Here is a 23,020-nt window from a genome sequence, read left to right as displayed (position 1 = left end):
CATATTTTAAAAGAAAGATCAACTGTCCCCTGAGGTCACTGCTGTCTTTAGGTTTTGCATACTTAGTGACAGGAGAGCACATGGTACTACTGGCTGTCATTTCCAAATGTAAAAGTAAGAAGAAAAATAACATTTGGTATTGTGTATTTTGTAAATATTTAATTCAAATTATAAAATGAACATGAGCGGGCTAATGTACCTTGAGATTTTTTTCTCAAGTGTGCAAAAATGTGACAAGATCTCATTTCCACAGTCACTTCCATTGCTTTCTTTAATGTGCCAGAAAAGACATATTGGATGGATATGACAGTTGCCTTGTTAAAATGCTTTTCAATTGTCTTATCATATATTCACTTAAATGAATCCTTTTGGTTATAGTGGCTGATCTAGAGTTTTTTCTCCATTAACAGAATTCACCCACTTGCTTCGATGTGTGTCATGGTTGTGAAAGGTCATGATATTTGAATACCAGCTTAGGTCTGGTTGGGAAAACATGATAATCACACATGAGCAGTGTGCTCTGCTTGTTAACACATGAAACAGAAAATAATTTTGGCTCTGTCGTTAGGTGTAACACGTCTCTTGCATCTCAGTCAATTTCTTCAGCCAAACAGCCACCAGGTCTCACGAGATGCTGGCAAATTGACCTTCTTCCATTCACAAACACAGGTTATCACATGCCATTTACTGAGTGCTTTTAGTAGCCATTCAAGTTGTTTGCTTTTAAAAATTGGGGTCACTCAAAGTGCAGTTTTTTTCACGCGTGGGCATGTTTGTTTGGTCCTTTTTTAAGCACACATCTTATTATAGTCTGTTTGAAGCCTGAAGGCCTCACAGCACCACACAGTTCAATCAGATGTCGAAAAGACCAATCTCACTGGTGTGTCGTTAGTAGATAAAAGCTCAAAGCCTTTTAGCGAAGAGAACAACTGTTCTCTTTCTACCTGCAGAGGGGAAACTGCAGACAACTTTGGCTGAGATTCATGTTCATTTCAGATTGATTAGCGGATTAACCGTGTGTAGTTTTGATACAAGACCCCATTGATGAGTATGTGGCTAATCACTTGGTTTCAAGGCATTAGTGCTTGCAGCCGTGGGTTCGATTGTGTTAATCGGCTGCAATGTTTCCTCTGGGAATCTCTGGGACTGATCGTCCGGCTCATTCAATTCTCCCCCCACCTGCACGCCCTCCCTTCTACCTCTTCTCGACTTCTGATGTCCTGCATTATTTCTAAGGATAAAGAAACATATCATACATTTTGTGGCACTGACTCAGGGTCTTGTCTCAAGTTGTCAGTACATGAACCCCACTCTGCTAAAGTGGTGCCAGCATCATATTTCTTACCAATGAATACACGAGCTGTCATTGGGGGTTAACGCGTAGGTGGTACTCCCATTGAGATACTGTGGTGATTAGTGGAGGTGGAGTCTCTTTTAATGGTCTCATTACTTCTGCTGAAAAACGATTCCATCCCACACACTGAGAGCAGTGAGACTTTAAGATGGATTTAACCCTCAATGTCAATGCAGCTTGGGCACACCGACTGGAAAAACAGTCCACTTTGCACATGCTTGATATGACAAAGGTCACCAGCAGTGTGATATTAATAAACTAATTTGCAATGTTCACACCAATAATCACTGTGTACTGCAGTTTATGAACAGAAAAACTTATTTTTTAAAGTTTTTGAAAAGGCATTTTCTTAATTCTAACAAGCTAAGACTTGGTTACAGTACACATTTAATGCACCTTTACTACAGTTGCTTGAAGGATGATGATGTACAAAAACTTACAGAAGCCTAGTTGGGAGCAAATGGATAAGCAGAAGAGGATGTACGTATGGATGGAAGGCATGTGGATGGGCTATTGGTATGTCCAATTAAAACAACAGAGCTACATGCATCAGTTTAGGAAAAAATGATGGTTGTGCTTAATCATGCTCATTTCTAGCATAGTGGTCACGACATCAGGTAGGGTGACACACGAAGGTCTGCACAGACTACCCAAGTCGAAAAATTATCACAAGCAACATTATGTGACGAGCTGGGAGTGAGGCCAGGTTGGAATGCTTTGTGCTTTCACAGGGGAAAATTTGGATAATGCTGAACAGAACCTTTGGGTCAGCGTGACACTGCTAAGTAGTCATGGTGAGTGGCAGAAACCGAGAATGAAGGATTAAAAGATCAATAGGTCATCTAAACTGTGAGAAGACTGAATTTGAAGCCGATGACAAGCCCCTTCTATTCTCTAGACCCCTCATTAGCTGTCATGCATTGTACTCAAACAGTATTATGCCCTGTATTACACATTTATTGAGGTTGCGCACTCGTACCAAGTTGGAGAATAATATTAGCTTTTTTCTTGTCATCTTTTACAGATTACTTATTTTTGGATTTGCCTGCATGGGATCCTGCTAAAGCAGTTGATTTTGTCTGGTTTATTTCTGCAACAGTGTGCTAATTGTTCTGTAACAGTCCAACAACAGATTGCTTTGGAAAAAAAAGCCTCTCAAGAGTGATATTTTTTTGTATGTCTTGGAGGCGCTGTGATAACACATTCAAATAATGTTTCTACTTGATATTCCTGTGCATCATCAACAGCAAGATTTTCATTCCCAACATGACACAGTTTGACATTTAAAGATGAAATCCTGTGGAAAAAAAAAATGTTTTACCCCTAACTGTTGTCACAACCTCATGCATGTTTATCACACCCAAATACACTAACGTGTTCCCATCTCTGTCTCCCTGTAAATGAGACTGATTGTATCAGCGCTGTTAGCCATGCTTTGCGGGTTGACATTCATGAATATGCATCCCTGTGGTGCTAACATGCATTTCCCCAGTCTCATTACCTTTTTTTCTGCTACTCACATTAAGTGAAAATATAATTTCAATACTTGTGCCTAAATATCAAGTTAAGTACTGAAGTGATAGAAACTTGCTCTTTCAACACTTAATTTACATGGATTACATTTAGCTATTTCAGCTATTTCTTTTGGCAAGTTCCATTATGACACTATTATGTTTAGCTAGTAATTTGAACCATTTTTCATCAGTCTATTTTTCAGTTTTCATAATTTCCTTATTTTGGTTACTTTTAGCTAATTGAACCATTATTACATTTACAAAACTATTTCCCTTTTTCCTCTTACCTGTTCCCTTGACTGTTCAAACCATTTAAGCTAACAATTTTGACTTTTGTGGCAGTCACTTTTAGCTAATAGTTTCTAGCACTGTCATATCCACCTCTTGTATATAATTATACCAACCATCTATCATTATGATGATGATAATAATAATATTTAACTAACATTTTTGATGTTAACAAGCTAACTGATAATTGACTCCTGTTGGTTGAAGATCTGCTCCATCTGATAGCTTACAGATTAGCATGATTATAACTTCTGATCACCACTGTTTCAACTTTGATCCTATTTCGATGGTGATTTTTCACCGCGATACAAACACATCAAATTCACATTAGTTGAGTTTCATACAATCTTACCACAAGCACCCAGGCAGCTGTAGAAGTGTCCCCCGGGCTCCGAGTACTCCTGGTTGGGAATCACTGTTTTAGACCATGTTAATTTGATTTTAAGTGCAGTGAAAGCAGATAATTAAATTGTGTGGAAATGATTAAATGAAAATGTAATTGAAGATGCATTTGTTTCATAACGACAACAAAGTGTTCTTTGTGTACTCACATTAAACGAGCATGATGTCTGGGTGCATTTACTTGTCTTGTTTGGAAACTCCACTTTTTAGCATTGTCAAGTGGCTTTTACTGGCATTCAGTGCATAACTGAAGTGCTCTATAACAATGATTGCTTGATTAGGATTTAGAAAGAGCATGCTTTCTTTGGTTTTCCTTTCACTGAATGAAAAGTAATTATTGTTTATGCACTTCATTCACCATTAAATAAAATATTCTGTTTTTTAAGCACCGCTTCTCAGGGGACCTCAAATTAAAGCTTTTCATCGTCAATTTCAATCCACATACAAAAACATGACATTTCGAAAGTAGACAAAGTGCTGTGTTTTTCGTTTGTTTGTTTTTATGGCCTGGCTAAAAGGCAGCAAAAATGGTTCATATGATCCGCTGTTTTCTTTTGGCTCTTTGTCTCCTTCTTCTTCTTCTTCTTTTGACTTTAGAATAGTAAGCAAATCGCAAGTGGATTGGCACAATGCTGCGCACAATCCAAAGGGCTTTTATTCAGTTATGACCATTAATAAGACCCTGTGTTTTGACTCAGACCACAGTTTTGTGTTGGCAGCACAGTGGTGGTCTTTGGTTGAGTTTTGTCACCATGCTTTGAAACCTGCGGGGAATGTTTGAAGGAAGAAAAGAACAAAAGAAAGAACAGAAGTAGCAGGGGAGATTAGCCAAAATGAAAAGGTCTTATAGAAAAGGAGGCTGCAGGAGCTTTGCCAGTAAAATTTGTACGGCTATTTGCAGCAGCATGTTAGGTGAACTTGTCTGTGGCCACGTTTTGTTTTGTTTTTAAAGGTGACATTAGTTGAAGATTTGCATTTTAGTATGTTAAGGCTGAAGCATAGACTTTTTAGTTTACATATGTTTTCTTTCTGTCTCCACAGTGAATAAACACAAGCCTTGGATTGAGACATCATACCATGGGGTGATCACTGAAAACACTGACATCGTTCTGCTGGATCCTCCCCTGGTGGCCCTGGATAAAGATGCCCCAGTTCCTTATGCAGGTATCATACATTTCAACCAGGTTGTCAACTTGACAAGGATCATAGCAACAGAGCAGACCAAATGGAGGCGGTCGCCAATGACTCAGGTGTTAATCCGCACAGTGAAGCATAGCCGCGGGATATACTTACACTAAGGGTATAAACATATAAAGCTGTCATGTGACATCAATGTGAAGGGGCTTAAATTGGCTTCACTATAACTGCTGCATCACAGCCTTTTTTTAAGAGTTATCCGAGCTCTTTGCTGCCTGCAACTATTAAATCCAATAATTCCCAGTGAACATACATCACATACTCATCTTTCATATTTATTTAGAGTGGAAAGTAGCCCAAATAAGCCCCATGGTGGCGGAGAAGAGTGGGGACGGGAGGGTAAGAAAAAAAGACGAGTCAAACCGGATTAGATTCTTCCCACTTTGTGGCCATTCCAGCTCATCCAAAGGGTGCCAGCTCTTGTGGGAGGACGTTAGCTGGAGGCTGTTGGCGAGCCCAAACAGTCAATCTCCTGCCAGGCTGCTAATGTGGCCAGGGCACTAGCATGGGGCTGTTGTGCGGGGCTGAAGCCCACTCACAGAGACCCTCAAGCTGAGCTGGACGAATGGTTGGACGGAGAGGGGGGCGCGTGTGATTTGTGTGCTTACCAACACATTTTTTTTTCATTATTGGCTATTGTGAGTGTGTGCGTATGTGTGTGTGCATGTGCTGGAGCATGGCCTGAGGGGCTCACTGTAATGGCCACCCCACAGGGAAAAAGAGAGAAAATGATTAGACAGTGGGGAGGGTAGCTGGCTGACCAGCGTATGTCCTCTGGCTCTTGAAAGACTGATAGCCACACAAGCAGGAAGTGCACACAGAGAGCAGGCAGAGCACATGAGTATTCCAGGATTGCATAAGTGAGAGTAAAAGAGAGATCTTGCACTTCGATATTAAGAAACAAAAGCTGTAGCATTACCATGATGTTTTTTTGCAGTCCGCCCTCTCTTGTCCTGCTATCTCTGTCAGTTCTACATTGTCTATTGCATCTTATCACCACTTCCCACATTCATCTCCCTCCCTGTGCACTGTTGAGCAACCCCCAGCAAGCCCACAGTGCAGCAGACACTCTTACAGAAGTTTTATCCAAATGCACAGACAAGATTCAGGCCAGAGAGAGTTATCCAGTAATTAGCTGAAGTGAATCTTTCCTTCTTCCAGCAAATTGCCAGTGTGGAGTGGCAGGGCAGGTAGTGGTTAAGGCTCATTAATTAGGCCAGCCAGGTTTCAATTACCATAGATCTAAGACACAGACACGCCACGCCTGACTGACAACAGTCACCCAGATGAATCGACGATTGCAGGAGCAGTGATATATTGACGAGATCGTAAAATCAGCATCTGCTTGAGCACATTTCTACACTTTTGAAAGGTGTTAAAATGTCTCTCTCTCACTCACACACACACAAACACACACACACACGTATACACACCACAAACATTTATGTGGAAATCGGGATACACACATTTTCTGGGAAGCCCCTCATGGTTGAGATTAATTCAGCAGCAAAATATGACTAAGCTGCCGTACACACCTGTCTTTAACATCACTCCAAACCTGACCAGTAATCCTCCCGGACTGCCGAGCAGGATGCAGCAGTCACCACAGTCACTGGTCTGGAACAACAGGAACTGTGGCAGCACTGTGTCTGTCTAAAAGCTGGCTGAGACTGACATCAGCCATCACTGTGGCGCTACAGCAGATCAGAAGCTTCAAAATCACAGAGACAGAATATCATGACAAGTGAAATGCGCCAGCATAGCTACTCATTGCTTTATGCATGGCTGTGTGTGACAAAATGGAGCCGTTTTGCCCTAGGAAACAAGGAGAATAAAAAAGGCACCTGATTCAGACAGCTATATGCTCCAGACATCAAGGCAACACTTCAATATACATTCTCTGCTTTATAACTAAGTTGATTTTATATTCATGAAGTGAGTTAGAATGTGCAGGAAAGAAACTTTGTCTGTAGCATATGCTTCTGTCTACTCTGTCACAACACATAATTTTATTAGTTGACAAGTGCCTACACAAACTCAATCATCAACTTGGATTTTTCCGTTCCAGTGACAGCTCTGCATAGAGCGATGTTGAAACTGTGCTGGAAAAGTGACAAGTACCAAGAGAACATGTCAGCTTGGTAAAACTAGACCTTATTAGGTTACCAAGGAAATCAGAAAGACTGCATCAGGCTGTTATGCAAAACTACAGATTAGTTTTAAAGACTGAGCTCGAGATAAAGCTAGTTGTAGTTCTCTGTAAACTCTGGTGTTGGGTCAGCCTGTCCGGAAACACATCTTCCACATGCTTCAGGCTTAAGTTGTTAATCAGACATCACATCAATGCAACACCAGGTCTCACAAATAATACATAATTTAATCATTACAAAAGGTTTAGTATTCTCCGAACCTGAGGAAGGAAACTGCTCCAACATGTATAGAAGCCGTTACTTCCCTATTTCTGACAGCACAGGCTGTGGCTGCCCTTTAGTAACCCCACTGCTTTCACCAATGCTGGGTGCTGGTGATGTACGTGATAGTATTAGGTACAGTGGGTTCTGAGCTTTCTTTAGCAGGGTGCAATTGTGTGATGACTGTCACCATAACCATTCAGGGTCGCATGGGGACTGGAGTCTTTTAAAAGAAAGAATATTTTGAAAGAAAAATATTCATTTGCTCCATCTCAGCTCTGTGTCTGCGTCTCTCAAATAGGGCCTTAATTTTCCACAATCTCCATGTCTGAAAAGACAGTCATGGGTGTCTAGTTTGAACAGAAGGGAGCTGAGCACACAATCTTGGGTGGCTCTGATACTGAGCACTGGAGCAAAGTAGGTGTTACTGCCAGTCCGAATGGTTTGGCACTGAAACTTGTCAATTTAAATTCATCTTTTAATTTCCATCTGTATACTTAATATGATGTAATTTTGTGCTCCTTTGCCATAAATTAGGAGCTACTGACTGATCTGATTCAGATGCACTATAAAGGAATATTGGCCTGTGACATATATTATGCAACCTCATTTCCATAAAAGTTGGGATGCTGTGTAAAATGTAAATAAAAACAGAATTCAAAGATTAAAAAAATCGAATTAAACCATATTTTATTCACAGTAGAACACAGGGACATTTTGAACGGTTGAAAATTAGAAATTTGACTTTTTGGGGAAAAAATTGCTTATTATCAATTTGATGGCGGACAGGGCCATCTTTACTACTGTGTAGCTTCCCCTCTCCTTAGCAACAGTCTGTTAACATCTGGTAACTATGGAGACCAACTGCTGGACTTTTGGAAGAGAAACATTGCCTAGTTCTGGTCTCATATTTAATTCCAGCTGGTCAACAGTGCAGTCTTCTTTGTCATATTTTCTGTTCCATGATGTATCCAGTGTTTTCAATCATGGAAAAGTCTGGAATGCAGGGAGACCAGTTTAGCATCAGCTGTCTTTTATTATGAAGCAACGCTTCATATGACGCAAACCTGTATAGATCTTTCAGCATTGATGGTGCCTTTCCAGGTGTGCCAGTTTAATTACAGGCACCAATGCACCCCACACCACCAGAGATGCAGGTTTTTAAACCGAGTGCTTATAAAAAGCTGGATGGTCCATCTTTTCTCCCTTTTTGATTTTGATTTTTGCCCACAAAACATTTTTTCCACATTGCCTCGTTCCATTTTAAATGAGCTTGGCCAAGAGAAGACAGCAATTTTTCTGGATGATTCACAAATGGCTTCTTCTTTGCATGGTAGAGCTGTAACTTGAATATGTGGATGGCACGGTGAACTGTGTTCACAGATTTCTGGAAGTGTTCCTGAGCCCATACACAGATTCATGCCTTGGAGAAAGATTAGAACGATTTCTCCAAATTCTCTGAATCTTTATTGATATTGTTGATATTATGTGCTGTAGATGAGATATTCTTTGCAATTTCCATTGAGGAATATTTTGTTCTGAATAATTTTACACAATTTGTAGATGACTTTTTGTAGATGGGTGAACATCTGTCTATCTCTTCTTCAGAGAAACTCTGCTTCTCTAAGACGCTGTTTTTATACCTGACCATGTTACTGATCTGTTGCCAAATAACCTCCAGCTTTTTCTTTTTAGTACCACTCTCTTACTGCCATCAAATTCAAAATCAGCTAGTATTTTTCAGGAACTAGTGAAATGTCCCTTTATACATTTGATATGTCTTCCTAAACAAAATATGAATTTATGGGATTTATAAATCATTGCAGTCTGTTTTACACAGCGCTCCAATCTTTTCTGGGATTGTAATATGTCACTTAAGATAATCAAAGGGCCCTGGAGACTTTACAGATACCTTTCAGTTAGCTAAGACTGTCACATGACAAGTATTGCTCTGGATGCTGCAACCTAGCACTAAATGGCATCTCTGGAAAGTTCGGGACATTTCATATTGACAAGAAAGTATTAAAATAAGACAGTATTAAAACTATTCATCCTTAACTTAAGATGAGAGTCACAAATGAATGTTCTTAGGCAATAATTTCTACTGGACAAATTATTGCAGCAATCACATATACACAAACACATTCCCGTGAATATAACGCGACTGATTAAATTAACTTTGATACAAAATTTGTCTGTCTAGTAGGTATTATTTGTTTAAAATTTGCGATTCTGTTTACGAGGTGTAATCCCAACTAATCTTTCCAGAGAACACCCACTCAACAACCAATATTTTACTTAATTTACTATTTGAACACAATTATTAAGTGGGAGGGGCCACAGGTTTCAGAGTATTTTACCCACTTGGGATTTTACTTTTAACAACTATAATGTTAATGAGCACAGACTCACAGCAGTCTCCTGAATAAATACACACTACAGACATGCCTGTGAGTGCCAGTCTGCAGTTGTTCATTAATTAACGATAGCTTTCTAAGAAGGCATGTGGAGGAAGTTCTGTTTGCTAAAATTTTAATCGTGTGTGTGTGTGTGTGTGTGGGGGGCAATTATGTTTATAGTTCAGATGCTGAGGCTCTGTTTTATGTAACTTTATGTTAGATTAGCAACGCTGACCCACAAGTGGGTTACGAGGTTGATGTCAATCCCTGAGTGACAAAATGTAGGTATAGTCAAACTGTTGGATGCTGGAATAGCCCTGCTAAGTATGCACGAACATGGTCCTGTTTGGCTTTATATGTTATTTCTAAAATTAATTCTTAATTACTTAATGGAAATCTGTAACTTAAAAAAACACAACAACGAACAAAACTGTTAAAGTAATAAATCACTCATTCAAAAAATAAATAGTGAAATACTGAAATTAGGGTTCACTAGAAAAACTACACAATTAAGCAGTTTATAAAATGAATAGGCAAAGATTCCTAGCAGTGTTAATGACAAAAACTAGCTTAGGTCAAGCAGGATTTAAATTTTTTTACAAGTACAGTGGGTGTTTCAAACTGTTCTGCTCTGCTAAAAGTAAAATTCTCTTGTTGATGTAAAAATGGACTGCATTCTGAAACATTCACTCTGTCAGTGGTAGAAAATATGTGAGAACAGTGCAATAGTCCATCAGGTTATTAAGATGAAGTGGCTGTTTTAGGTGACTTTTTGCAGGCCCAGTGTTCTGAGTAGGCTTCTAAAGTGCCAGGTTTTGCAAGGTTAATGGGCAAAAGCAGTGCTGAGCGCTGGTATTTGACACAGGTTAGCTGGTTGTCAGTCATTCCTCATTTTCTGCTGCCTGCACACACACAGACACCGGCACCCATGTATTTTCTTGAGGCCTAACTTACTATTCATGTGTCAATCCTTCACTTCCACTGGTCCCTGGAGCCTCGCGACTTTTATTTGGGCGGCAAGCAAATGTCTCACCAGTGACCCGCAAAGCGCATACGTGGCTCAATCAGGAGCGCTGGCAGTTGAGACAGGCTCAGAAAACCTTAAAACCTCCCCTCTACACATTCACTTACACATTCAGCTTTCATAAATATATCCCCCACTTTACATTGGCTCTAATGTGCCACACGACACGTGCCTTTTGTCAGACTCTAGAAGAGGTAGGCTTGCTACTTATTCCTGTTTGTGTTCTGCAATCATTCACAGCAAATAAGAAATCAGACTGACAGCAGGTATCAGCCCGATTCCCGCTGTCTCTTCTGATGTCTGCGCAAACAGTGTTTCTGAATTCAAATTTTTCCGCATTACGAAAATATACCTCTCAAGACATTAATAAAAAATAATTATCTCTGACCTTGGGAGAATCCAGCAGCTTCCCATTACTTAAAAAACGGCAGGTGATAGCACATCATCTCTCACCATAAAGCAAGGTAAATAGATTCACATAAACATACAGGGTGGCTAATGTGCTGTGATTAATTAGCCTCTCAGCGTCTGTCTGATTGAGAAACAGATCTCAAGCTAATTATCAAAAGTATCTTGTTAACATGGTAGTAGTAGAGCTCGGCGCAGTGTGTAGGTGGAGAATTAACACTGCTTTGCGTTTATTAACAAGAGAAGAATGAGAAGGGTTTGTTCTAAGGTTGATATATGTTGTGTGACTCAGATGGAAGAAATATGTTGAAGTGAGATAAATGGCTTAATGAACAGAGGATGTAAAGGTTAGGGTACAGTCACTGTTTCTCCTTGTAAAAGATAAGATAATGGCAAGCTAGAAAATGCTTTGAAGTCTCAAAATACGCATGTTGAGAGGTCTTAATATGAAAATACCACTTCTCTTAGCATGCATACTTGCAGCTACTTGACTCAGACAGCGCCTATGATCTGTCACCCAGCACACTGACAGCAGTGTTGTTTTTAATGGTTAATGTTTTAATGGTTAGTTTTGCAGTTTACAGGTTCACAACAACATCACAACAACAGTCGCCTCAAGGCGCTTTATATTGTAAGGTAGATCCTACAATAACACATACAGAGAAAAAACCCAACAATCATATGACTCCCTATGAACAAGCACTTGGGCGACAGTGGGGAGGAAAAACTCCCTTTTAACAGGAAGAAACCTCCGGCAGAGCCAGGCTCAGGGAGGGGCGGGGCCATCCGCTGCGACAGGTTGGGGTAATTGAGGTTCAGTTAGTTACTTTTTCACATTCAGTCGGCTACTATTAAAATAATTCCACATTTTCCTGATTGTTCTCTTGTTCATTTACTTTGTTGACTACAACGAAGCAGTGTTTCTGACTCTTTGGCGCACAGCTGCAACACAGTGATGTTTCCTACAGATGTGCCAGTGTGCATGTTATAGTCAGCTAGTGAAATTGTTATTATTACTATAAATTTTATTGTAATTATTTCAATGAAGAGAGATCATTAGAAGGAACTGAATATGATTTATTGAGGCAAAAAACTCTAGTCCCTTTAAACTCTGCCCATCACGGCAGTGACAGGAATTAAGGCAGGACCCCCTCCTTGTTGGTTTGAAGAAGGCGAGAGAAAGATGATTGGACTACAGCAATAATGTGGGCTTTGAGTGTGGGAAAGTGCAAGTGATGTAATGAACAGAAAAGCAGCTAAACACCTAGGACAGCAGGTAGAGGAGTAAATGCAGAGCTTGAACATTCACATAAGTTTCACTATTATTATTATTATTATTATTATTATCATGTACTTTGCATTTTAAAGAAGCATTCTCAAGCTTAACACAAGCTTGAGAATGAAGAACGATGTTGATGCCACAACTCTGAAACTGCAACACAGTGGCTGAGACAACACCAAATGTGGTGTCACTTCTGGCACGTGGCGCCGTTCGCAAGGGTGAGAACACCGAGTATAATGGGCCCATTAGTTCTGCTCTGCAGAGTGAGGAGAGTCCTCTGAGGGAATCATGAGTGGGACTGTATTTTGCAAAAGACATTCAGCTGAGTACCATGACATCTAAATGCAGCGCTGCATCAGACACATTTTAAAGATGCTGAGGGAAATGGCAGAAAGTGCTTTCTTTAATGAGGGGAGATTCGCAGGAAAAGGACGTCTCATTTCGCGGAAACTTTTCCTCGCTCGCTATTTCTTTTGCATCGCCTCCACCCGCCGTGTTTAAGCTGAGTTTATTACGTTTTATTGTATCGTTTGTCGGATTGAATAAATGGAAACTAGATGTCATTCTCATCTAAGACCATCACGACTGAGAAATATAGATGTGGAGTTAAAGAAGGAGCTGTCTTGTGATAGAGCCTTTATGCCTTTTAAATTTCATCTCATGAGCTGAATGGAAATTTAGGGCCAGGGGGCTGCTTTTAATAAGGCAACTTTTTTCCCCCTTTTTTTTATTTTTCAACAGGTGCGGCTGTGTCAGTTCACTTAAAACACTCTACTTCAAAGCTGTGGCTTAAAACGATGATTAAAAGGTAACAGATTGAAATAATTTTGCAGAGCGATGGTCCAAAGACACACACGAAAAAAAGAAGAATCCTCCATCACAAGGCTGCCGGATGCCCTTAATCCATCTCTGCTTTCTGTTCAGGTTCTCCTCCTTCCATGGTTCAGCTCCTCCTTCCTTCTTATTTAGCATTTTTCTTCTCGTATTTCGACCTGAAACAAACACTCGCTTTCCTTTTTTCCTTCCCGTGCGCTCGCACAATTGTCTCATCTTTGCTCGGATGATTTCCACCTGTCAGATTTCATCCAACAACTGAGCTCCTGTGCACAGGATGTTGCATGATTTTCCCCACAGATGACTGCTCTTACATTTTGGACAAATAAAATCTAATTACTTCTATTTGATGTCATTTATGAAGGCTAACAGGAAACAGATGGACCTGACAAAGTGTGGAGTGCTAGTGCAACAAGCCTGTAAAACTTGAGCACAGTGTTATTGTGTGATACAGGTATCCTCGCAAACTTGCTTCGGCTGACTTTTGAGCTGAAGAGAACCGGCAGCATAATGACTATCTTGCTTCTAACATTCAGAGTGCCCTATAGTGTTCAGCTTGAAGACAATGGAACCATCACTCTGCCATTGTTCACATACTCATTTATTAATGAAGTACTGAAATGCAATCTGCTTCTTCACTGAACCACACAGATGAGGGAAATAGTCTTTGTAATGAGATTTTTTTCCGGGCTTTTAGCTTTTTTTTGTCTTTTGATGAGTTACAAAACTGGCAGAGGGGTGTCAGGCAGGTTAGAGTCACTCACTCTTTGTTCGTTCAAAAGGACTCTGGAAAAAAAACCAACCACATTTTAGATATCTTCAATTCCATTAAGCTGAATTTTCAATTGACTTCATCCTTATCTCGCTGTGCAGCTTAGTAACGTAGCCTCTTTCATAAAGACAAATTTGGTGGTATTTATTTAATCAATTTTTTTAGGTTGCTCAATTGAAAACGTCGATTATTACTGCAGTAAGTGTACAGCTGTGATGTATTCTTTAGATCAGTGGTGTCAAACATTTGGCCTGGGGGCCAGATTCATCCTGCCCAGGACTCCAATCCGGTCCACTGGGCCGCTTTTGGAATAAGTAAGGCATAGATTTGGGAGTTTTAACTGTATTTTCAGCTATTTACAGCTCTTCCTATTGATAAAAACCCCCTCCATAAAAAAAAAATTTAATTAACTAACAAAAAATTTTCTTTTTTTCACTATCTACAATAGAAATACATTTTTCTACGGTTTAAAAAAGATAATAGCTAAAACCTGTGTTTTTCTGTGTGATGTTACTATTTTTATTCCTTATCATTTAAGCCAACTAGAGCCTGGACTCCACCGACTGTCAGTTTAAAAGTGATGCACGACAAGCAAATCACTTCGTGTGGACCCATGAATAAGCTTTAACAAAAGCTAAATGCGTGTTATTTAAAAAAAAAAAATATATATATATATATATATATATTTAAATCCACCCACAGTATTATCATTTGTACCAGGGTGTTAATGTGCTTTCCAAAGGTGTTGGTGGAATATAACGCTGTTTAGTTCGTCTGCGTCTTTGGAGATTGACTTGCTTTTGACCTCAAGTGGTCACTCCAGGAACTGCAGGGTTTGGCTTCATTTTCCAGCTCTGGATGTTTCTGTGCATATAAAGCACATGCATCTTGTGGTTGAAGGTGTGCAAAAAAAAAGAAACCATATTTAAATGTGTGTGCAAATAGCTGTTTGTAATGTACAGTTTCTCAGTAACTGCAAGTGCCAATAACTCCAGTCTTTCATTTAACAAGATGTTTATAGATTTATTTAAAAGGTGTCACTGTTGCAGCTGCTGCTCTGAATAAAACACTTTGTATGTGCAGGATACACCTATACACAAATCTAATTTTCATGCAACTGGTACATTTAGCACTGTTATATAACCATATGTTTGCTGCTGGTGTATTTGTTCTCGACTACTAATCAAGCCTCGAGGCTTCCAATTAAAGTGTCAGCAAACTGTCATGAACGCTCCTCTCGGGAGACAAACACAAGGAAGAGAACCAAGAGTCAGCTTCGAGTCGTTGGAGTCTGATAGAAAGAAGGATGTTGTTTCAAAGACTTCTCGCTGAAGTTCAGCTATCGAAGCTGCACTCCATGAGAGTAATCCATGTTTTAGCAGTTTGTCAATATCACAGTCATCACTTGCCAGTACATTACAGCTTTCGCTTCAAAGAGTTTGACAACGCTTTTGATATACAGCTTAAATTTCAAAGTTCATCCTGTCTACCCGTGAATACTTGTTTTTCATTGCGCTCTCTCTGATGTGACTCCCAGTCCTATCTTCACATCATCCCATCACATTTTGAGTCCTCTCTCAGTCTGTTTTCTGAAGAAGACCTCTCCATTTCTTTTGGAAATTTGACATCTCCACTTTACCGCCCTACTTCACTTGCGCACACACACAGACACCCAGCAGAGACCTTAGTCGCTGTGCGTGTGTCACACAGATTTTGAGGTCATAAAGATGCTCTTTCAGAAAAATAAAACTTCAGGAACAACTCAAGCTCACACTCGTGCATTTGTGAAGAAACTTGGAAAATTCAAGAATTCAACACTGCCACTCCTTGATTTACTTTGCTGCTAATATATTTATCCTTCACTCTTTCACTGCCTAGTTTCATTGAGTGAGTGCAATTTTCCCACAAGGGCAAGAAATTGTATGTCACACTGAATTTAAAAGCAGCGAACTGCTGTTATTAAACAGCACACAGGAGAACAGAGGGAAATGAACCTGTGAATCAAATCAAAATCTCCTTTTGATAGAAACATAATAGATAGTCAGAGCTTTAGATTTAATCCTAATCCCCCACCCACATCCATGTAGTTAATTCCTGGATGGCCTTGTAGCTCCGCATTCAAGAGCACAGAGGCTGTTAGGGCATTGCTCCTCAAAATGTCTTGTAGCTTTAATCATCTGCAGGAATGATCACCTGAAAAGGCACCCACTCCTCTCTCCACTATTACTTCATATTGAATAGAAAGCACTTAAAAACATAAATGAGGACTTACACAATCTTAGCTATAAAGACTATGTCCAAATGCATTGGAGGGCAGAACAATTTACAGCTCACTCGTGACTTTGAAGGCACCTCCTTGTTAATTCATTCAGCTAGAAAAATAAACACGTGCACTTCCAAGCTTTACAAAATTTTTATACTGATGCATAGAGATTAAATTTTTTCCAGAGCAGAGCCAATGTAAGAAAGATATTTCCATATACTGTTAGTATCAGTGGCAGACGTTTGCTGGAGGTCAGTCAGGACACGGACACTATAGTCCTCAGAAAACAGGAACAAAGACAAGGTTTCATTATTTAGCATCAGTATCTGTATTTTTGAATAAAAAAAATAGGTATATACATTTATATATGCAAGGAAGCTGATTTTGCCAGTGGAATACTAGCTTTCTGCTAACACATGCTGATAGGATGGGATAATACCATTTCTAAATGATAACTATGAAGTGGAGTTAAAGCATGAAAAAAAGTGTATAGTCGTGTATGTGACGTAGGTGGTCATGGTTATCAATGGTGACTGCTCATTTCCAGATGAATTTGAACAATAAAGTCAGTAAAACTCACATAATGTTGATTTACTACAATCAAACCCCATCAAACCAAAAATAAAAAATGGAACTCAAGTATTGTGCACATCTCAAGCCAACCCCCATTTCTTTCTATTTTGTCAGGAAAATGGGAAATGGGTGTAACGATTTATTAAAACATGTGCAATCATATATGGAAATATATGTTATAAGACAAAAAAGCATTTTGGAAAAATTCCCACAAGCTTGAAAGTCGATGTTTTGTTTCACCACCCACTAACGCAGCCTGTGTTTTTCTGGCCAAGTATGCTTTTACTGCATTGGCAGTGTGCTTGGGATCATTGTCACACTGAAAAATGAAGCTGTTGCCAATCAGATATTTCCCAGATGGTTTTGCATGATAGGTCAAAATGTGATGGTACTTCAAAGCATTCAGTTATGTTTCTGCATTCCCCAAAGCAACGGGCTGAAACAAAGCCCCAAACATGACAGAGCCTCCGTGTTTTACTTATGGCTGCATCCTCAGTTTTGAGTTTTTTAACAAGTTTATGTTTTCTTTTGGTTTTGAAAATTATTAATGGCTTGGTTTTTCCTTTGTGTGTTCATAATTTCTTTTGATGGTGTATGTTTGAACTTTGGTTGCTTGTTTGTTTTGTAAGTTATCTTTGGTTTTTGGTTTTGTATGTAGTTTGCTGTTAGTTAAGTTAAGTTCATACATGTATCTGTGTTCCCCATTTCAAAATGGAGAGACTATTTAGAAGAACTAAACATGATTTAATAGGATAGAGGAATTAACTAATCTATTTGACCATTTGACATCGATCACCCATCATGTTAGAACGGAATCCCAGCAGCAATAGTCTAGAATGGTGGTGGGGAGGAGGTTGGTTGCACGAATGAGAGGCTGATAGAGAGAATGACAGAGTTCTGGGATTTGAAGCGAAGTCGAAGCTGATTGGTTCATCAAAGGCGAGCAAGAAGATGACTGGTCTAGACCAAGTTTGGCAGCGTGGGAAAGTAAAAGCCTTAATTTAAATGTTTTCTCTTCCTGTTTTATTTTGATAATCTTTTGTCTCCGGTGCTTTGTTTTTAATTTTACTTCCCCAAGTGTCCTTTGTTGTCTCCTCCATTTTGCTTTGGATTGCTTTGCTCTGCTTTCCCTGTTCTTCCAGAATTATTTTTGTGTTTTCCTGGATACTTGTTTTTCCTGGCATCAGTCCCTACTAATCCTTGGAGTATGGAACTTTTTTTATTTTTGATTTACCAGCATTGAAAGCTCACTTTATGTTTGACTTCTGAGTCTTCCATTTGAGTCTGTAAAACAAAGACACACAGCGTTTCATGACAAACCATTCCTGATGGGACTTCGATGGGACTTCGATGGAGGGTCCAGATGTATCTTTCAGGTCCTCTGTCAGATCTTTACTGGAGTTTTTTCCTGGTTCTTAGGGAGATGACTTTCAGATAATGCTCATCTGCTGTTGATTGTTTTTTAGGCTTATTTTTCCCTCAACTTTCCCTCCAGTTTCATGACTGCAGATGCTGAGTTTTCAGCTAATAGCCCTTTAGAAATCACCTTGTTGGAACAAAAGTGCTATTTCATGCTTGTCAAACTATGTTATTCTTACCATTTTTTTTGTTTAGTTCACGAAATAGGAACAAAATATCTGTTTTTATGACAGTCTGCCAGTTACAAAGTGCCTAAAGATACAATTGGTTGTCTGTTATATGTAGACGCAATCCTTGTTCATCCCTTGAGCTAATTTTTCTGCTTGTTTATGGTTGAATGATTCATAGATTAGTCCTAAGTGGCTTAAAAAACAAATGAACAAAAACATTCCTCTGAAAACGATCAGGTGCAATGAGTGAAAAAGCAGACAATGACCAAAGAAAATCTTTGAAAGACCTTCAGAAAGCCTAGACAACTAAAAAAAACTTTTAAACTGTTTTTTTTTGTTGTTGTTTACCTGACTACATTTACATTTTTGAGCTACAGCTCTGTGGTGTTCCATTCATTCTAGACACAAGCACCCCCTGAGAAACCACAAATTCAGACAGTGGTAGTTATGTTAGTTCCTATTTAGACATTCATTGCTCAGAGCATATTATCTCTGTATATAGGAGCGACTCACAGTCGGAAGCCCACTTTAGCCTAATAACACTCTGCTTTTTATTTCTTATTAATTTATTTATTTAGATTTTTTTTTTATCTCTGCTCTGCTGTTTTATCTTCTTTTCGCTACATGTCGTCATGGCTAATATCATTTCCAAATGTTCCCTCGCATTTAAATCAAAGACTCAATTAACTGAGTGAAGGCTGGGTGGGTGGGTGGGTGGGAGGGTGGAGAGGCAAAATGACTGGCGGAGAAGGAAAACAGGAAAGGAATGATGATAAATCGTAAAACATCAAGCGGCATCAGTCGGGAGGACACATCACTTACTCAATGTGACTGGAATGGAAAAAGAATTTTTTTTTTGTTTTCATATAGAGGGGTGAAAGTAATGCAGGGAATGTAATTTCTGTTTAGGCATTATAATTAATACACAGACAGACGAACACGTAAGATAGTGTAGAACGTGCTGAAGGTCGTCTGGTAGACACAGAAAAGGAGATATTTTAAGTAAACAAAGATTATATGGAAACATGACAGGAAATCATCAGTGGTAATTAATAGGCTCTGCTGACTCGAGATTACAGACAATATCCAGGAAGCTGCACATCAAGGTTATTTACCTGAAAGGAAAATGCCTTAAATGCGTTAAGTTTCTATTACGTGAACTGGTTTTATATATACAATCTCCATCTGCCGTGCACACACGCACACACACACACACACACACACACACACACACACACACACACACACACACACACTCACTCACTCGTTTTTATATCTTAGTGAGGACATCTAATTGGCATAATCCTTTTCTTAGCCGCTTACCCTAAGCGTAACACTTACCCTAAGCGTAACACTTACCCTAAGCCTAACCATGACCTAACTTTAATCCTGTCACTAAAACCACATTTTGAGCATCAAAAATGCCTTCAAACTCATGGTGATGAGTGACTGTTGGTCCCCACAAGTATAGTAGCATGCCAATTTTCTGTCCTCACAAAGACGTCTAAACATGTACACATACACACACACTTGCAGAAATGACTGCTTCTGGTTGTACACCTGTATAGTTCAACAAGGGTAAATGGTAAATGGCCTGTATTTGTATAGCGTTTTACTAGTCCCTAAGGACCCCAAAGCGCTTTGCACATCCAGTCATGCACCCATTCACACACACATTCACACACTGGTGATGGCAAGCTACATTGTAGCCACAGCCACCCTGGGGCGCACTGACAGAGGCGAGGCTGCCGAACACTGGCGCCAGCGGGCCCTCTGACCACCACCATTTTCCCTCTGAGAAAACACTACCCTGTGACTATTCATAAAGAATATTCATGTGTTGTATTAACCCCGTATCACGATATGTTCATGCGGTGTCTGACTTTGGAAACTTTTATGCGCACACCGCTCCCAATACCTATAAACAAAATCACTGGATTTGTGCCAGGCAGAAAAAAAAACAACTGTGTTCTTCTAAACAAGGCTGAGTTTTAGAGTTTGGAACAAAATACAGTTATCTGACAGAATGGGAACAAAAAGAGCCTCGGGGGGGAGGAACATTGCTGGCTCCAACCCCGTAATCATAGAGGGTTTTAAAAGGTACAAACAAGATGAGTCGAATTACTATTGAAGGGTCTGGTTGAGATGGGAGTAATTGGGTATGGAAAGAAAAGGAGAGCTCTAGATGAGGGAGGGAATGAAAATAACAAGACAGAGAGCCTAGTTTTTCTTCTCTCTCACTTTCTTTTTCTTTTCTTTTTTTTTTTTACCTCTTTTAGTTAGCATAGATATTCTTGTAAGTGGCATGTCGCAGGACCCTGCAGTGAAACGCTCGCAAAATTACTGAAAATTAAGTGTACAAGATTGGCCACCAAAATCCAATCTGCTCCCAGCCTCAGTCATTTTATAAAGTTGACGATGCCTGGGAACTTGTGACAGTCCAATTAAGTACATTTGCATATCAGGGGGCTTAAATTATTGTCATCCGCTGGAGCATAAAATGGAGGTGCAACTCAGGAGGAGATAGTGGTGATCTGCACTCGTAGACCATGGAGGAGTAAGCGGAGGGGGGAGCTGCTTTCAGTTAGATACATGTGGTATTATTGTACATTCCCAATGCTTTTTTTAGTCTCATCCTATCATTCTCCTCTTATGCTTTCACCTCCTGCTTCTTTGTGGTCCCTCCTTTCTCTTTACAACCTTTCTGTCTCTCCTCCCTCCTCAATCCTCCCTTCTTTTGCTACCTTCTTCCACCAGTCCCTGTACTTATGCTTTCAGCTAATTGAATGAGTTTGCTGATTAGCAGATCTTAAAATTTTATCCTCTTGATAAATGGATAAACTATGTGAGTACAGGCTGTAGTTGTAAAATGCTCCATTACTAAGAATAAAAGTATCTCAAACAGTTTAAAAAAAACAACCTGAAGTTTTTTTCCCAACTCAGTCTTTCCCCATCTTTGCCTGGGGCATGTGTATCGTTATGGTCTTATGTCATGGAGGTACAGCCAACAGGAGATACAGCACAAGTAAAGGTAACTGTCAGGTACAAGACAAGAGAGGCAAGGCCTTACAAGGAATGACTGCAGGCTGTACGCACAGACCGCATAAGACAGTTTTGTTTATCTTTTCCTCTGTCTGTTTCTCTTTGTGTTCGCATCAGTCTGAGCACGTCTCTTTGCTTTTGTGTGTGTGCTTTTTTTCTATTTGTTTCACACGTGGATCAGAATCAAGGTGCAGAGTTTGAGTCACATTTCAATAACTCTACCTGCCTCGCACTTGACTGTGTTAGAGCTGTCATTGCCATTTTGGCGGAGTTATGATAATGTGCTATACATCACACGGATAAATTTAGAGAGGAAACGCTTCCATGAAATGCTTGAGACACCTTCGCTGCGCATGCAGGGGCAACCATAGTCGCCTCCACTCTATAAGTTATTTATATCCACAATGACTCATGGGCTGCTAAAGTTTGCAGCGTCAAAGGTGAAGTAGAGTGCAAGGTGAAGGGACCACACAGCACTTCCCTTCAGGGTCGACTGATGCTAGCCATTTTCCACCTCATCAAATGCCCATAATGCTGTCAGCCATGTAAAAAAACCTGACCTTTTGTCCCCCCCTGACATGTGCTTTTCCTATATTCCTGAGTGTTTTCACTCCATAAGCTTAAATCCATGCATTTCTTAGAGGTATCTCAAAAACAAAGCAAAAAGACAACTTAGCATGCTGCAGCACTGCAGTTTTATGCATTTATGGTAATAAATAGGTAAAATGTTTCAACATGAAACAAGCTACTTTTGGCTGCTTCTTTGTTTACAGGGGGAGGTGCTACAGTGGTTTGATTTGCATATATGCAGATTTTAACACTTGATGCCCTTCCTAACACAACTCCAAAGGGATTTCAGTTTATAGTGTGTTTTTTTAGTCAGAGTGATGAAGGTTCCAGAACCCTAAGAAAGTTGTATTTCTGCATCTACTCATGTATTTTGTGTATATATATGGTTTCATTTATATATTTTTTTGAATAGCTGCAGCCCATAATCCTCAGAAAATGTTGCTATCTTTATGCTATGCACCTCGCATTTTTTTCTCCAGTGGCAATGTTCAGCACCAGCAAGTATCCAAAAACAGCATTTGTTCAAGTGAGGTAACAGGATGTGAAGGAGGGATAAAGAAGGATGTAAAGCATCCTTTACAAAGCAATAAAGTCTGTGTCAGGAGCAGGTTGGCAGGAATGGATTAATCAACAATAAAACAGTACTACATAAAAAACAAAAAAAAAAACGCACACACACGCACTCTAATATCTAACCATATTTCACTGGTAAAATAATTAATAGTCGGGATGCAGCGATACCGATGCTGGTATCGGGTATCGGGGCCGATACCATAAAATTTGCGTGTACTCATACTCGCGAAAGTTTGACCGATACCATGAATCGATACCAACTTACTTCATGAATCAGAGGGTGGCCTGTACTTTCTGTTGTAATTTTTTAGATTGGCCGCTAGGGGGACATGTCACTAGGGTTAGGCGAGTGAGACTGGCAGCTCCTGTAACTACGCTAAACAAAATGTCAACAGTGTGGACTTACTTCAAAATTTGTGAAGATGACAGACGCAAGGCCGAGTGCAAACTGTGTACCAGTAAGGTGTCCAGGGGAGGGAAGGAGAGTACATCGTTCAATACAAGCAATTTAATAAAACACCTGAG

At 39.7% G+C, this 23,020-nt stretch overlaps 1 protein-coding gene across 1 annotated transcript in view; it reads left to right on the top strand.

Annotated features, from left to right (window-relative positions):
- Nucleotides 1-23,020, top strand: part of LOC146559205 (calsyntenin-2-like) — a 331,275-nt gene that overhangs the window by 103,033 nt on the left and 205,222 nt on the right. Inside the window, exon 2 of the mRNA XM_085245053.1 lies at nt 4,600-4,722. Within this exon, the coding sequence (XP_085101179.1) occupies nt 4,600-4,722 (123 nt within the window). The remainder of the gene's footprint in view (nt 1-4,599; nt 4,723-23,020) is intronic.

The sequence above is a fragment of the Mchenga conophoros genome, linkage group LG14 (assembly GCF_057382185.1).
Source record: "Mchenga conophoros isolate Kocher_MC1m ecotype Shallow Benthic linkage group LG14, M_conophoros_male_GT1.1, whole genome shotgun sequence".
Lineage (NCBI taxonomy): Eukaryota > Metazoa > Chordata > Actinopteri > Cichliformes > Cichlidae > Mchenga > Mchenga conophoros.
The sequence above is the reverse complement of the archived record's forward strand: the minus strand, read 5'-3'. Positions and strand labels throughout refer to the sequence as shown.